Raw genomic sequence first — 17,633 nt, 5'->3', positions numbered from 1 at the left:
AGATAAAATTATCTTATTCAACTTAATCTTTATAATTTTATATATATAATATTTATAATTATATATTTATTATATTTAAAATAATTTATTTATTTTATTAATAGTTAAGGAATATAAAATAAGAAAACGAATGCATTCAAAACTAAAAAAGCAAGTGAAATTATGCCTCCCAAACATTATACTAAATACATATGATTAGCTCTAATTCAATTAAGAAAAATTATTAGAAATCTTAATTAATTATTGATTCTCCTAACTTCTAAATAAAAAAAAAGTTTTGAATTTTTTATTTTTAATGTTTGGTGTTTTTAAAAAACAACATATATATTTAAACTTTTTACTCTTTTAAGTTTTAAGTATTAGGAGAATAATTAAAAAGATGAATTATGACTCTCAATCATTACTTTTCAATTAATTACATATGTAAAAATAAATTGGTTATATTAGAGACAATAATCTAAATTATATATTTGTTATACATTTATTATATTTAAAATTATTCAATTATTCCAACAAGTAAAAAATACAAAATAAAATAAATAATAATTAATTAAAAAATATAAAATAAAATAACTCCAAACTAATTTGAATTAATTATCTATTGTCTTTCACATATTTTTTAAATAATTAAACAACTCATCCAACTAAGAAAATAATGAATACAGAGGCACACACACGTATTTATCATATTCCTAAAGTTTCAACCAAGCTGAAGTTGACTCATCTTTTAAGCGTCAACGCACTTCGGCAGATGATTCTCCACACAAATGATGCATCTACTCACCGTATTACTATAGTATAATCTTTTAACGGCTTAACAATTATGTTAGAACTCAGAGAAAAAAAACTAAGCAAATGGATTTATGTGTATAAGTGTATTGAATTACATGTCTAATGAATACAAGATACAAACTATTTATAGAATCATTATAAATTATTAGCACAAATATTAACTTAAAACAATCAACCACTACTAAATATGTTCTAATTTATATAAAAAAGACATACACTTTTTATTTCTGAATTTTACAAAATTCTCTCCCTGACTAATAAGTTATTGAATATACAACAAAATTTAAGTTCTGAACATACCAGTAAATTGATTCTGAAAGCTCAAATTAGTTACATTCACTAGCAGCAACATAAAAACCGGAAGAACGCCTTGAACAGCCAGATGAGAAAGCGAAGCAAGAGTGCGAGACAAAGCAGAGTAACCAATCCAGCCCAAAACAAGGCATAATACAAGGTGATTTTGTTAATCAACTTGTCAAGTGGCTTCATGACCATCCAAATGGAGATCACATAAGCCCCAGCCAAGCAAATAACCGAGAGGCACATAACAAGAATCAACAACCACATTACCAGCCTATTACGCAGCTGAAAGCCAGTAAGCAGAAAAAGAATCACAGTCTGTGATGCAGTGAAAGAAACAGTGCACAAGAGTATGAAAATTTCGTATTTCAAGCGTTGGTTTTTGTCATGAGAGGACGTGGCCAAAACAGAAGTGCCAGCTTTGCAGGTGTTTCCAGAAGCACAACCCTGTTGGTTATTTGAGTCCTGTTGCCAAACGCCCCCTGGGGGGTTTATTGCAATTTGGAAAGTTAGGGTTGCAATAACCGTCGCTACAACCATTAGAGAACCTCGCATCTCTTCAACCCAGTTTCCCTTTGTTGTAATCATTTGGGTATCCCTTGATGATGCTCTTCCTCTCTGTGCATTCATAGCCATAGTTGTTGGTATTGACTTTCCCTCCATTGTTTTTTCCTTTGTAGAGAAGAATGGTACACATAATGACTGGCTCAAATAACCATTTAAATTCACCGATGATGATGTTAAGCGATGCCTATTTGTAATATAATAAATTAAATAATGTGTAGTAGTCGTAGCTAAATGGTGGCGCAATAAAATAATAGTCGGTAGGTGAATTCTTTAAGTTTAGCTTAGAATGTTCAAATTCCATCTTCTAATTCTGCTGGTCTAATTTACAAGGTCAATGGTAAAAGTTTATGAATAAAGAATAAAAGTGGGGAAAGAAATAACGATTGGGCAAATAAATTAGAGATGAGCCAATCACTGTATGGGTCTTTTTCAACCGGGTTATGATGTTTACATTTATTGTTATTATTTTGTAGTAGACTAGTAGCATAGTGTCTAAGTGGCTAGCAAGCAAGAGATATTTTGTGTTTGTTTGGATGTAGGAAAGAAAATAAAAAAAAAATAAGAAGAAAGAAAATAAAAAAATAAAAAAATAAAATTATTTGTGTGTTATTTGGATGAATAGCAAATAAATGAAAATAAAAAAATTTGTATAAATGAAAAAAATGAGAAAAAAAATCATAATGAGACCTACACAAAAAAAATTTTTTCTTTTTATTTTTTTTATAACCAAACAAAAAAATATTATTTTTATTCATTTTTTATTTATTTTTTCTATTTATTTTTTTTTCCAACCAAACTTAATGTTCAGGAAAATTCAAAATTCTATGGTACTTACACTCAAAATCATCATGTGATACTGTTAATAAGTGGTGCATTACTGCCACATGTGTGAAAAATGTGCTTACCTCTGATACATCATTCATAGCAGCATTGTGATGGAGAGTCAAGGAATTCTCTTTTTCGTTATTTTGATGGTAATTAATTAGATATAATTAAATTGTTGTCTAAGGCTTTGGAAATTGGGACTTCTTTTGTGGTAACATATTGGCTAGTCTACTTAGAATTGTAATTTGGAAGTTTTTAATGTCTTCGTCGAAGTAGAATAAGTTTTGTTTTTGTTGGCCATTTTTTTCCAATAATGGCATTCTACCTTTGTCCTCATATCAAATTGAAAGAACATTCAAAACAATATTTATTTTTGCCACATTGATGAGTATGAGAGACAAATTTAGCTTAGTAAAATTACAAAATACAAAATACAGACATTTAACTCAGACTATATTAATTTTGACTTATAAATTATTAATTAAGTAAAAGATGTAAAATATAAAATATGAATTTTTAATTAGATTATACTAATTTTGATTTACAAAGATTGAATTTCAGTATGAAAAAAAATATAAAATATTAATTTTGACTTATAAATTATTAATTCGGTAAAAAATATAAAATATAAAATATAAATTTTTAACTAAACTATAATTTTGACTTACAAATATTGAATTTCGGTGTGAAAAAAAGAAAAATAAAAAAAATCATAACGAATTAAGGAATCACCTAATCCAAATAAATATCCTCGATGCATAAAACTAAAAAAAAATGGTGGACCGTACACAAAACAGGAATTTAAACTTACGAACATTAAGGTTAACATATATTGTAGCGTGTCACCCCAATCACATTGACTTTCTTTTCAATCTGTTGCAATAATAAAGTGTTCAACTATTTTATTCACTGCAAAAAAAAAATTATAAGTATATCCATGCATTAAGAGGGTTCCAATGTGAAAATGTTAAATTTTTGTGGTTGACTTTTGTCAACTCATAATAAACTTCCATGATGATGACTTGCAATAATTATGTAGAGGTTCAACACGCTTTTAATGTAAGTAGGAGCACCACTCAATATTATTTATTTTGAAAAAAATATAACTTTTATTATACATTTCTTATATGATAATAAATGAATTGAATACTTATTAGCTAAATCTTTAATTTACGTGATTTTTTTCCTATGTGATTTTATTATTGGTCATTTGTAAAATAATTTTTTGATTAGGGCCGGGTTGCTCACAAATTAATTTTCAATGTATATTAAAAGATATCAAGCTATAAAAACAAAATCTTATAGATGAATAATAGTGTTCCAAATAACTTGTTCATTATAAATTAAAAAAAAAACTGTGCGAGATTAACTAATTAGAAGCTACAGTGACAACAAAGATAGAAGAAAGAGAGCATTGAGACCAATGCAATAGCTTCGAAGATAGACATAATTTTGAAAATTATTATATTGTCTACAAAAAAAAGTGACCAACAAAACTTCTTCCACTTGAATAAAGGCACTAAAAACTTTTAACTCCATAATTTCTTCTTAACTTTTTGAATAACACACATGGCTTCTTAGTAATCATGTCACTTGATCTCTCTTCGTAATAATAATAATATCTATATTAATATTATTATTATATGATTTTCGGTTGGATACTTACATAATAAGAAATGATTAAACATATATAGTAAGAAGTATAAAAAAAAGACTTTGAAAAATCTATGATATCAGTACTACGTTGGGTTTTTTGTTTTTTTGTTTTTTGTTCATCGTGGTAATTCAAAGGTCAAGTTATAATTTTATGCAGATTACCCAATGTATCTCCCACCAAAAAACAAATGCCCCAATTCCCACGGATATTTTGTGCGGTCTAATTCACTTTCATTAAGCAACAACAAATTATACCTAATTAATTAATTACCATCAAAATAATGGAAACAGGATCCTCTTGGTTTTCCATCACAATGCAGCTATGAACGGCATATCAGAGACAACACATTTTTCACACACGCAGTAGTTTTATAATGCACCACCTATTAACAACATCACATAATGATTTTGAGTGTAAACACCAATAGAATTATTTCTAAAAATTAAAAATTTGAAATCGATTTCTATCTTTGCAAGTTTTGGGACAACGCAAATTTTTCATAGAATCCAATATTAAAGGTTAATGAAAAATGCATATATGATCATTAAGTGGATGAACAGTCTATTATATATTGCGTTAACAATCCCAAATTGAATGAATACTGATACGAGACAAAAATTATAAAATTGTTAAAAAAATGCGTCAAATACGTTGAACCAGCACAATGTAACCTGCGGATTTTGGCGGAACTGGATTGCCGGAACAAAGATTATTTTATTTTATTTTTTATTAAATAAAGAATAATTATTGCTACAAAAATTAATAGTTATATAATTTTTTAAACACATGTTTTTCATTTTTTTTATTTTTTTTTTTAGTTATTAACTTTATTTATTTTAAAATTAACTATCAAATTAGAACCCTAAAATTCTTGGTGCCGATAAAAATTTTTTTAAAAGACAAATTAACTCCTAAAATATTTAAAAATTTGACTTAGCTAATTTCATAATTACATGGTATTATTGATTATTTTAAAATAATAATTACATAAGTCAAGTCATCAAATTCTATTAATCATGTAATTATTATTTTAAAGTAATAATGTCATGTAATTATGAAATTAGCCAAAGTTATCAATTCTATTAGTCATGAAAGTGTTTTTTGTTCGTGGATATGTGATCAATTAATGTTGGAAAATTCTCCTGTGCTGAGTGAAGTGCTGAGGATGCATGTCGCTGAAACGCGTGTCTAAGAATGATGCCGACAAAAGTTATTGTGGGCCCTCAGTTGACAGTGTCTGTGTAAGCTGTGGGTATTTAACAAATAGCTTAGGGATAATAATCAATGCAGTTAAGAATCATTTAATTGTTGTAATTAAGTATATTTTATATGAAATGGGATGGGCTGTAAAAACTTTTTTGTTTGGTAAAATTGGGCTAACCAAATTGGGTAGTTACGTAGATGGGCCTTTTAAACCCTTTTTGTCTCTTTTTAATAAAAAATATTTAAAAAAAATAAAAAATGATAGTTGAATACACTATCCTAAAACTCAAATAGTGAAACTGAGATTTAAGAAAATGAATTATTAAATTAGAATTATATGTATTATTGTGGAATAAATAAATAAAAAAGATAAAAAAAATGTTGTATCAATATATGTAATAATTTCTGTTATTAATTATTTTAATGTTATAGTCTTTTTTATTTAAATTAAGTATATTTTTTATTAGTCATGATTATTATTATGACTATAATTAAATATGTATGAATATAAAAAATCAATTATTTTAGTAAATAAGAATAAATTTTTTTAAGATTATATAACATATATTAATATCAATTTTCGATAAATAATATGTAGTGTATAATAATATAATGAATATAAACTAATGAGTTAGTTAGTAAAAAAAATGTATTTTAATTTAAAAATAAAATTAAAACTATGTTTTTATCAAAAAATACTAAAATGTTATATTGTTATTAAGTAATATCTAACTTATCAATTGTTGAGTAAAATTTGTTAAAATTTGAGTATGTTTAAAATGTCATGAAGAAGAATATCTATTGACGACATAAGCTAAACTTTTCTTAGTTCTGTTGGATTATTACTTTATACAGTAGTAAAGACCGCTGAAAATAGACATCAAATAAATACAACCAGACTAATACAATAGTAGTATAAATTTTTAAAGATATATTTTGTATTCTTGTAAAAAGGTGGTCATTGTCATCAACAGCACCCTAATTCAAATCCGTTTCCTGCAACGCTAGATTTGTATTTCAACGAAGAATACTTACTCAGTAGACCCACAACGAGAGTTAAAAAAAGTGTTAGTTTATGTCAAGAGTCGGACGATGACAATGGTTAGTGTGTTTGGATATCTGCTAGGCAATAGTCGATTGTGAATCCTTTGTAAGTTGCAGAGTGTTTAGGGTATCTTCTGATTTGAACTTACTGACAGACCGAAAGTAGTTGATAAAAGGCCCTACGATTAGAAAAAAGTTAAACATTAATATCATGGTGGACACCATAACTATCTTGACTCACACACGGTTAGTCTTCTATAATTTCGTAGTTGATGGAGTGTGTGACACAACCCTCTCTGAGACGTGAAAATTTACAATTTAGGATCTAAGGTCGAAAATTTAGATTGCGAAATTTAGAATTTAGGGTTTAGTAGAAAGGCTTTATGGTAGAGAGTTGGAGAAACATGGTTTAACTCTGACGGTGTAAGATTTAGGAATTACGTTTTAGGACTTATCGTTTTAGGGTTAGTAAGTTTTATAATTTACATTTTGGAATTTATAGTTTACAATATAGGATAATGACCGAAATAGAATATGAAATGATACATAAGCAGAAGTATGGTTTTTTAAATCGTTACACAAACCTACATCGTGTGTTAATTATCTTTTTTTTCTCCGACTTTTACTTTAGAAAGTACCTCTAAAAAAAAGTTGATACCTCTTTCATATTGTTATCTTGTTTCTTTTTTTTCAAACTTGTAGTGATTGCGAACAAATAATTTTTATCAAAATATTATAATCTTTCTGACATATGCAGGGACCAACTATTGAAGAAGAGATAAGAGTTTTTGCAACACTATCCAAAAGGAGAGAGGCACGAATAGAAAATTTAATTATATATTAAAAAAAGTAAATAACTTAGTTATGTTTAATTTATTAATAATTATAATAATTAATTATATTAAATAGTTATATCCTTATTTGATTAATCATTTATGTTACTTATATTCAGTATTTAATTAATAAGTAAGAGCTAAATAATTATATTAAATCAACATAAGAAATTATTTTATTGTTAAGTTAAATTAAAAATAATTAAATAAAAATTCTTTCATATCCTTTGCAAAATAATTTAAAAAAATGGCTTAAAAAATGTTAGGGGTACTATAAAAATTTGTAATGTTCTAATAACTAAGGTAAATATATGTATGTACTAAAATTTTAAATAAAATATTCTACATAGTCAATAATAATTTGTTGACGAAAGAAAATATTTATTCCATACAAAATAATTAAAAAATATATATTTTATTCTAATACAAAATAATTTTAAAAAAATGGCTTAAAAGATGTATGAGTACTATAAAAGTTTGTAATATTCTAGTGATTTAGGTAAATACATGACAAAAATATTTTTTTCATTAAGATCTAAATTATTATTAACTATGTAGAGTATTTCTTTAATGTCTTAAGTCATTAGGATTTTACAAATTTTTAATGTCCTAAATTATATGGTGCCACCATATATTACAAATACGAATCACCATATAATTTAGGACATTAAAGAATTACTCTATATAGTCAATAATAATTTAGATCTTGAAAAAAAAATATTTTTATTATGTATTTACCTAGATCGCTAGAATATTACAAATTTTTATCGTATTCATAACATCTTTTAAGCCATTTTCTAAAATTGTTTTGCATAGGATTTATGAAGCAGTTTTCGTTTTGGATGATTCGTGTAAAATTTTGCTCCCTTGACTTATTATTGTGATTTGTCCTTAAATAAATTTGCGATGTCATTCGTTACTAATCCCACGTTTAGTCCGAAGTAACAGGCGCCGAACCCTAAGTCTGTAAACCCCATTAAATTAGTAAATAATTAGTCAATAAATTAGTTTTTAATCAGGAAGATTATAAATGTGAATATTATATTAAATTAGGATAGAGCTCATCGAAACGAGAATTTTGACACCAATTTCGAAGAAAACGGTCTAAAATTGGACTGAACGGGTCGAACCGGTTGAACCGGACCCGAACCGGGCTATCGGTCCAACCGGACCAGCCCTTTTAAATGAACCCACGCATTGCATCTCCCTCATTTCAGCAACGTGACGCTGAAAGCTTGCGTCCAGGGAGGAGAAGAAAAGGGTCCGAACCCTCGTTCCAAGTTCAAGGCGCCGTAACTTTTCGATTCGAGCTCCGATCGCCGCACCGTTTGCGGCCACGCGTCCACCACGTTGACCTCTACATTTCTACCGGAACAATTTCATAGGTAAGCCCTCAAATATTCTTAGCCACTCTTTTCCCCCAATTTTTGAGTTTTGAGAAGGGGTATTGAATTTCTTTGATTTTTGATGTTTTAGGATCTAATTAGCTTGAGAAAAACATTCACTCTTGCTTATGTGAAGTTTGGGTAAGGTGAGGATACGATAATTCTATTTTATTTTCTTTGAATTTGAGCTTTGAGTATTAAATTGGGTATATATGTGTTATGAATGTGTATTAGGTTGTGAATAAATAATTGAAGCTTGAAATTGTGAATATTGGAACTTGGAGGAAGCTGATTAGTTGAATTTTAAAGGGGTGCCTTGGTTTTAAATAATTTTCTTTGGTCGTTACGTGGAAATCGGCCAAGGTATGGTTTAGGTTTCTTGCATTTAATATATAATGTTCTGTGAAAACTTAGGCTAGATGACTATAGGATAAGTTGGAATGTGGTTGTTGGATTTGAATATTGTATGAGTTTAATTGTTGATCTGAGGTAGATTTTTTGTGGAGCTTGTTATGATAATGAGGAAGGATATGTTGAATTGAAAAGGAAGCAGGTTTGGACCCGAAAAGGGTGGCAAAGTCCGAGTTTTAGAGGAGGTGCTGCCAAAATTTTATAAAAATTAGAGATTTTGTTTATATGATTATCTAAAAAGATTTAGATTCAAAGGTTATATGGTTTGATTTAGAGTTATTAAGAAAATGAGCATGTTTTAAGTTTGATTCATTTAGAAAAGAATGAATTATGTTTTGAATTGGAAGTATTGATGGACGGAATGGGAGGTGTGATAATGAAGGATAAGGATTGAATATGATTGACGTATAATGATAAATGATATGCGATTGAGAATGATGTGGGTGTTGATGAATTATAATTAAATTATTTATATGGCTTATGAATTTGAATAATCTGAGATACGAGATTCCCTGGATTAAGTGCCGTGGCTTGCCACCACGTGTACCAGGTAGAAAACTCGATACTCTGTTGACCTTATGACGTAAGTGTGACCGGGCACTATATAAATTTTCGGGAATGTTACCTCCATTGAGAAATATTGATTATTTGAGATAAAGCTATGCATAGACTCATGGAGATGCACGTTGGGGGACAGTCTAAGTACAATTCAGACTTGTCGGGTTGGCTGGATAACCGACAGATGAGCCTCATCAGCCATAGGACAGGCATGCATCATATGCATATTACTTGAATTACTTGCTTGTGTATTAACTGGGTGTGCCTAAATGTACTTGCCATGTTAAATGTATATTTGTTATCTGCAGTACTTGTAACCTTCTTGTGCTTGCCTTTGTTTGTTTAGTTGTCTGTGAAAATGCATGATGGAGTTGGAGGTAAGGAGGAATGGCAGAATGGGATTTAGATTTAAGGTTAAGTTAAGTTAGGTTTAAATATCCTTAATAAACCACCTTTTATGGCTTCTATTTAATACTTTAAGCTCTATAATCTGAGTGTCGGCGTTCTAGGATTGCCTCTGACATTCCCAGGACCTTATATATTATGTGTGTGGCACCTTTACCATACTGAGAACCTCCGGTTCTCATTCCATACTATGTTATTGTTTTTCAGATGCAGGTCGAGAGGCATCTCGTTAGGCGTCTGGACTCTTGAGGTGGAGTGGTTACTGGGATATTTTGTTATGCTATGATGTATATATATGTACTTAGCTTTCTCTCCACATAACTTATTCTTTTTGATCCTCCTAGAGGTGTATGGAGAGGCAGGATTTTGTTTATGTACATTTGGGTTTTGGATATGTATATATATGTATATATGTGTGTATATTCTCCGGCCAGTCTTGACTTCGCAGGCTGAGTCAGGAGCTCGTTATTTTGTATCTTTGACTCTCTATTCCTATTTTGGGTTACTTGACACTTGATAGCTGTAGCTTTCTTTGCACGCAAGTTAACTCATTTCTCGAGCGTTGCGCTTTTATATTCGCGATTTTTTATTTCCTCTATTCTTTAAGGCTCCTAGCATATTATAATTCTTCTGCTATTATGTGTACTCATTTTATTTTAGAGGTCGTAATACCACACCACCTCTGTTTTACGACTTAAGCGTAAAGCTTAATGTGGTAGGGTGTTACAAAGTCCCTACAACGTCAACGTCTCATCATAGTAGGACTGAAGCAGACGACTCCTATTGACCGGTTAAAACTGCCTTTGTAACCAATCTGGTAAGATAGAGTTAGGATATATAATTTACTATTAAAAGAGGGGTATTCGTAGTGGGTCAGAGGAAGTGGTTCACATTTACTAGGATGAGAAGACTACCTATATGGACTGGGCCCGCTCATCTTGAAGGCCCAATAAGCGATATCCAATTCCGGAACAAAAACATGAGGTCTGTGGGTTGTAGTCTTGATTAATTTTTCTCCTGCGTTACAAGCCTTCTGAAATTCTGTAGCTGCCAAGACACTCACACTTGCTACCATGGTGGAAAAAGATACGGACATAGCGAAAGGGGGTGATCCGGACTGCACTGAAAGGTAACTATGTCTTCACGTGACTTGTCTACTAGATCATGATGCATTTCTAATTACACTGTTGCTATTTCATTGTTCAGCGAGGGAGGTAAAGCAACGGGAGGAGGCGAACAGTCTACTATAAAGCAACGGGAGGAGGCGAACGGTCTACTGTCGACGACCAAGTTTTGGTCTTCCTTAGCAAGATTAGCGACGTAATAGTTCATCCATTTGACAACTCTGCTTCCAGTTGCGTCCTGTATGTTTTGTGCCTAGTTTTTTTTAACCCTAACTTGTTTACTTTGGGTGAAGCATGTGTTGATGGAGAATGAAGCAACACGGGAGGTTCTGAGGATTATGTGTGTACAAATAAGATCCATCTGCGGGATGCTATCCGACCATGGAAACGCCATTCAGGCACTCATACGGCGCATTGACGATGGTGCCGGCGACACCCCAACTAAGCTGGCGGCCGAGGTGGGGAGTACGGTTAAGGATCCAGCCATAGATGTTAATGTCGAACACAACAGAAGAAGCAGGAAGTCAAGGACCAACTCCAAGGCTTGTTGCCCAGTGCATCCTACTCCGGCGGTAACACAAAAAGCAACTAAACGGAAGTCTAAGAGATCAACAATAGAACACAAGGGTGCCCGAAATAATCCAGGGAAATCCAGGAAGAAGTCCCCATCATTGAAGGTAAGGATATTATATCATATCAGTTGAACCCTCACCTGTAGTTCATTTTCCTCTTGTTCTTCGTTCGTTGACCTCACTGCGGCCTTTCTTGTAGAGAAAGCTGAACTTCGATCAGATAGATGAGGCCTCCTCCGAGTACAGTCAGGTTTGGCAGGGTGCAGCAGGGACCCCATTCACTTACCGCACACATGGCCACAACCATGTAGCAGAAGAGATGCTCGTGGTTCGTTTTTGGCTTTGGTTATTTTTCCAAAAGTTTTCATTTTTCTGTTGTTTCCCTTTTTACCGTCATCAACGAGTTTATTACAACATGTTGTTACAGTGTTTGAGTCTACATTTCCGCCCTCCGGCTAGAATGAACTTCCTTGGAGCGGAGTTGGCGGTAGCTGCGTATATCTTCTCTAGGAGCCTTGATATAAGGTCATTTTGTTTTATAGTCAAAACCAAAAAGTTATGGTGCATTTTTGTGTTTCATAAATCGGCCATAATATATATCTGTCTGTTATATAATTATGCCTTGAAAGAAGCCTTTATTGGAAACGGTGTGTTCTGTGCCTTATGTGCAGTGAGGTCTTAGTTGAAAATGAGCATTCCCGTGGAGACAGGGATACCATGTTGACTTTGCGTCCAGGACAGCAGCTCGTGGAGGATGTATGTGGATGTATTTTGACTTAGGTTTTCCCAGATTGCTTCCCCGGCCATCCAGGGTTATTATTTACTAATTCTCTTGCTCCGTAGGTTATCAATCTAACATGCAGCAAGCTCACTCATGATGCCGATTTGCCAAAGTGGTTTCTGCCGACCACATTCGCGGTAAGAAGTTGCCACACATTATGCCTATTAGTTTTTGGATGATAGTTTCGGTTACAACCTTTTTATGACAATTACAAGCTGAATTCCATTATTGTGCAGCAAATTGCGCTTAGTCCCGTTAATCATAGCATTGATACATATGAGTTCATCCGCACCCGGTTTATATTTCGTTGTTATTTTTTGGTTATCATTCGGCAAGACCTTCTTCATAGAGACTATGTTCGAGGACAACCGCTTCTGGAAAAAGGGTGATCACTACCAACCTCACCCATCTAGCTTCGAGGTGGTGGAACCTGAAGTTGGCCAACAAGGCGAACTCTCGTAAGTCACGTTCTTGTTTCGCGAAAATTCATAGAGATTGATACCATAATGGAACTTCCACTAGTTAACCCACACATGTTACACCATCTAATGTAGAAATGACTGCGGAGTGTGGGTTTGCCATTGGATGATGCATGCATGGCTATGGGAAGATTTTGTTGTCAAGGTGAGAACACAAAATTTTTTCTCCCATTTGGTAACAGTTAGGTTTCCTGGTGACCAAATGTCATTAATTTCAGCCTGTGAATGATCAAACTCAGATGAGGTTGGCTCTAGACCTGGTGATGGGAGATTATAACCCATTGGCCCGTGAAGTCAGTCGCAGAGCAATGAAGGAGTGGGACAGACACATGGCCAAATCATCCGGTAAAGAAAAGCGAGCGAAGAAACCAATTATGGATGCAGTTTCTCCCAGCCAAAGTTTAACCATATAATCCCTAGTGACAGTGTATTTTTTGACGTAATTTGTTGCCGAAGATTTGAAACGAATCCGTGCAAGGGACGCACATGCATTTGCTGGTACGACCATATCCTGTGTAACAACGAATTAGAAATTTTTGAATCCTAAATACCAAATGAAGTGACCCTGTTTGAAAAGCCTTTGCATGTATTCGGAGTAAGCTTTTTGGGTTTCGTGTAAAGTTGTTTGGAAAGTGCAAGTATGTATTTTGTGGCATTTTTTGTGGGTGTCAGTTGACCCTAAGATGTTATTAGAAATTCAGACGCACGTATATGTTTGTTGTACGTAAAGCTTTACAACGGCAACATTTGTATAGAGTTATGCATCCACCCTTGGCACTAATGCTTGTATGGAAGATGTCTAGCTTACCCAATTTAGTTACATTTCTTATTGAATGTAATGTCAGCGTTGTTGAGAATTTCGCTCTCATGGATATCTTACTTGAATTGGTTTCATGAAACCCCAAAAGTAAACCTAAAAGTTTTTATTAAATGGGCCAGTTAGGGAATTATCACCACTATAGGATAACTCCTGTTGTCATGCAGAAGTTAAGACATATATTATGTTGCACATATATGTGGAGCAAGAAAGTAGTACTATAGTACTATACAAATTCAGAGATAGTGTGAACACAGATTATTGACTACAACATTTATTGTAAGATAGTAACAATCTAAATGTATATTAAAATTATTTATTAAAATGAATTATTAGTATTTAATATCAATACATCTTAATATTAAACTAATATCCTATAACGAAGGTAACAACCATGTTTAATTTGTACACATATACAATGTACATATATCGAAATTAATTAACCAAAAATTTAACCAACTGTTTCAAAAATAAGAAGGTGATTCAAAAAGATTCTTCCAGTGCTCCATGCATAAATATATAAAGAAATTAGACAACATTACGCAAGAAATAAGATCAAATAAAGGCCTCAAGCCTGACAACGACACAGGCGGCAAAGGCTCACCCCACTATACTACACATAAGCTCTTTGGTGACGACTTCACTATTTCCACGACTGACGCGAATAACACAGTAATAACTTCACAACCAGTTCAGCATCTATACAACCTTACATGGCTATATGATGCGAGCATGTTGCATGGTAATAATTACACAGTTTCAAACCAGCAAAAGATCATGTGTTAATAGCGCACATGCCATGTATTCCGCTCAAACCGGGCTGGCCCTGGGCTAACAAAAGAACGACCGTGGGATTTAAAATAAGTTGGATGTCAAAATAATGTAAATGCCAACATTACAAAAATTATCCCGCGTCTACACAAATGTTCATTCTATTGAAGGACTCCAACATGCTCGAACCCCACCGAAGGACTCACTTGCCACTCCCAGTTGTTAGCCCGTGATTCTGCCTTGCTTGACGAAAGAACTGCTACATCTGTGATGGGCAAGAACAAATACTCAATCAATAAGAAAATATGTGCAACCGTCCATTAAATTTATAAATGTATTGCCACCCTAACCTGATGCAACACCTGCGATTCATTTCCTATAATCCGAGCCGGGGAATCCTCATCACCGGCGCAAGACTCTACGGGATGCGACATGCTTTTTCCAACATTGCGTACCAATTTTCGTCGCTTTGAACCTGAATTCAGACCCTGCATCAGCTTCAGTGTTAGTGCTGTGATTACATAAGACAAGGATTAAGTGTGTAAAATGTAACAATTTCAAGGTGTCTTAAATTAAAGCCAAAAGCATATATATTAAGGACTGTAACGAAAGATAGAGACCAGAAACCTATAAGCCTCACCACCATCATTGAGACAAGGCAAATTCATAATAGCAAATGGTGACACAACATTTATTGTTAATCTGAAACTCTAAAACTATAGTGGAGCCATTTTCAAAACTAAACCCTATATAACTAACATTCACCAACAAGCATGACTATCCCGATACTCAAATTTTTTGTCATTACCTATTCATATGTTCCTCCCACGAGTCCCCGGCGGCAATTGAGACCCACTAGGACACCCTCAAATTATTATCAGCGAAAATGGACGAAACACATAAAGCCATAAATGCACCTGGTGGATGCCATTGTCTTCTACCAATTCTTCCTCGCTGCAATCTCTTTGCTGTTCTATATTCTTCATGCAGTGTCTCTTCGTGTGCCCTGGCCGCTTGCATATTGTGCAAAGACGCTTCTTCCGAAGGTGTCCTTTTTTGGTGAATTTTTGTGCCCCCTTCAGTTTTGCAACAGCTGGGTCCCTAACGACGCAGTTGACCTCTTTGGTCTGGACCGCCGATATCGGCCTTTCCCCCCTCCATCCTCGAACGCTCTGTACTCTAGTTCGAGCTCTCGGCAAAGCATAAGTACGCCATTCAGGGCCTTCCTAAATAAGGACAATTTCTGGGCGCCTATTAGGAAGAGCCTATGCGATGCAGTGTGGAGGGCACCGTGTCGAAGCAAAAACCCGGCCTCACTGGTGCCACCCCACCTCTCGACGTAACTCTCTATGGCCTTCGCGTTTAATCGCCATCTCTGCAACACAAGTGCATCCGGGATGGTAGTTACATGTTCGGACTTCATCACAAAGAACATATGTCTACAGGGGTACCCATTCTTCCTCCAAAAGTTACATTGGCAGTCAATTTTGCCCGTGGACCTGCCATAGGCAACCTTGATTCTCGTAGCTGGCTGCTCGTACTCCTCAACCATATAGACCATTGTGTTAAGGCACCTTTTCTTGGATATAAGAATCAACGCTGCAGCTTGGACTATCTATTTCTTGACATCAGTAAAGACTTCTCTCATATACACTGAGGCGGCATGTTGCTCAATCGAGGTCAAGCTAGTGGTCATCACTGGAATGGAATTCATTGAGTTGAAGTGGAGTAGTAACTCTTTGTTTCGGTACTCCCAGACCACCAATTCCAAATTCTGAACCAACTCAAGTATAGTGTGCGTTGTCTTCGAGAACTTTTTTACAAAGGCATTAACCCCTTCACATCGAGACGTTGTCTGGAAACCGGCGCAAAACTTGCCTTGCAGATATGCATTTGCCCACATCATCCTCCTCTCATACATTTGGGTGGCCCACTCCTTGTCATATAGGTCATACTCAGCAACCGCACGCTCCCATTCCATCTCGAACTCCTCTATTTCCATGTCAACATACAACCATCTTCTAAAAGAGCTACGTAAAACTGCATCTTTCACGTTTGAGGTAACATTCTTCTCAATATGCCAGGCACACAGTCGGTGTGTCGAATCAGGAAGAACAGATCGGACTGCCTTTATGATCGCCTTATCCCCGTCAGTCACAACCACAGACGGTTTCTTCATGCACATCACCTCAAGCAGATTTTCTAACATCCACTTGTAAGAACTGACACTCTCGTCAAATAATAGACCAAACCCAAAAATCGTGGTCTGCTTGTGGTTGTTTGACCCTGAAAAAATCACAAGAGGTTTTTTGTACTTGTTTTTCTTATATGTCGAGTCAAAGGCCAGCACATCTCCAAAATGTTGATAATCAACTCTGCTAGCTCCATCGGCCCAAATTAAATTTGCCAGCCTTGCGTCTTTTGTTACACTATATCTAGCAACCGACATGGGATCCGAACCAGCCTTTCCCTCCAGATAAACAACAGCCGCATTCGCATCGCCATCTGATATGTTAGCGCGCCGGGTTCTGTCGGCGTAGTTGTACACATCCTTCTTCAAGAAACCCAACAACGAGTACCCACCAGCCATTCCGGCCATGTATCCAACAATCTTCGATGTCGCAATGCCACTAGCATGCAACCCATCAATCTGAGCCTTTGCTGCATCGGTCATTTCACGATGGTTGGCTATCAGATGGACCATTGATGCGGGCGTCAAGTCGTGATTATGTTCTGTCGCAACTTTTCGCACCTTCCAACAACGCTCAATCTTATCAAAGTATATGGAGAGCTTAGCCTCACAATTGGTTCGTGTCTCAGGTTTGTGTGCCCTCCGTCTATCAACTCGGTCGTTGTGTCTCCCATCCCTCAACCCTTCCTTGTTACAAAAAAACCTATATCTAATCAGATTTCCTCTACAGTCTTTGCCTGAATCACCCTTCCTGACGCCGAATCCATGACACATTCCCAGCCTCCTGTAAAACTCATAAGCAGCGTCAACACTATCCCACCGCATCCGCTTTATGTCATCCACATCTAATGTCGCGACATCTTCATATTCACCCAAAAACTCGTCTGCAACATCCTGACCACCCATGTCCTCCGGGTT

At 34.3% G+C, this 17,633-nt stretch overlaps 2 protein-coding genes across 2 annotated transcripts in view; both read right to left on the bottom strand.

Moving 5' to 3' along the window:
• Positions 1-1,131: 1,131 nt before the first annotated feature.
• LOC107464729 (uncharacterized) lies at positions 1,132-1,755 on the bottom strand. Its single transcript, XM_016083686.1, has one exon. The coding sequence runs from the start codon at positions 1,753-1,755 to the stop codon at positions 1,132-1,134; it is 624 nt and encodes a 207-aa protein (XP_015939172.1).
• A 1,400-nt stretch (positions 1,756-3,155) lies between these two features.
• The window catches only part of LOC107464740 (uncharacterized), a 20,224-nt gene continuing 5,746 nt past the window's right edge, over positions 3,156-17,633 (bottom strand). Inside the window, exon 4 of the transcript XR_008002525.1 lies at positions 3,156-3,393. The gene's annotated coding sequence lies outside the window, so the exon portion shown is untranslated. The remainder of the gene's footprint in view (positions 3,394-17,633) is intronic.

Source organism: Arachis duranensis, chromosome 9, assembly GCF_000817695.3.
Source record: "Arachis duranensis cultivar V14167 chromosome 9, aradu.V14167.gnm2.J7QH, whole genome shotgun sequence".
NCBI classification, from domain to species: Eukaryota; Viridiplantae; Streptophyta; class Magnoliopsida; order Fabales; family Fabaceae; genus Arachis; species Arachis duranensis.
The sequence above is the reverse complement of the archived record's forward strand: the minus strand, read 5'-3'. Positions and strand labels throughout refer to the sequence as shown.

Excerpts from the sequence above, each read along its gene's own strand:
- LOC107464729 (XM_016083686.1), bottom strand. The coding sequence starts at position 1,755 with ATGGAGGGAAAGTCAATACCAACAACTATGGCTATGAATGCACAGAGA.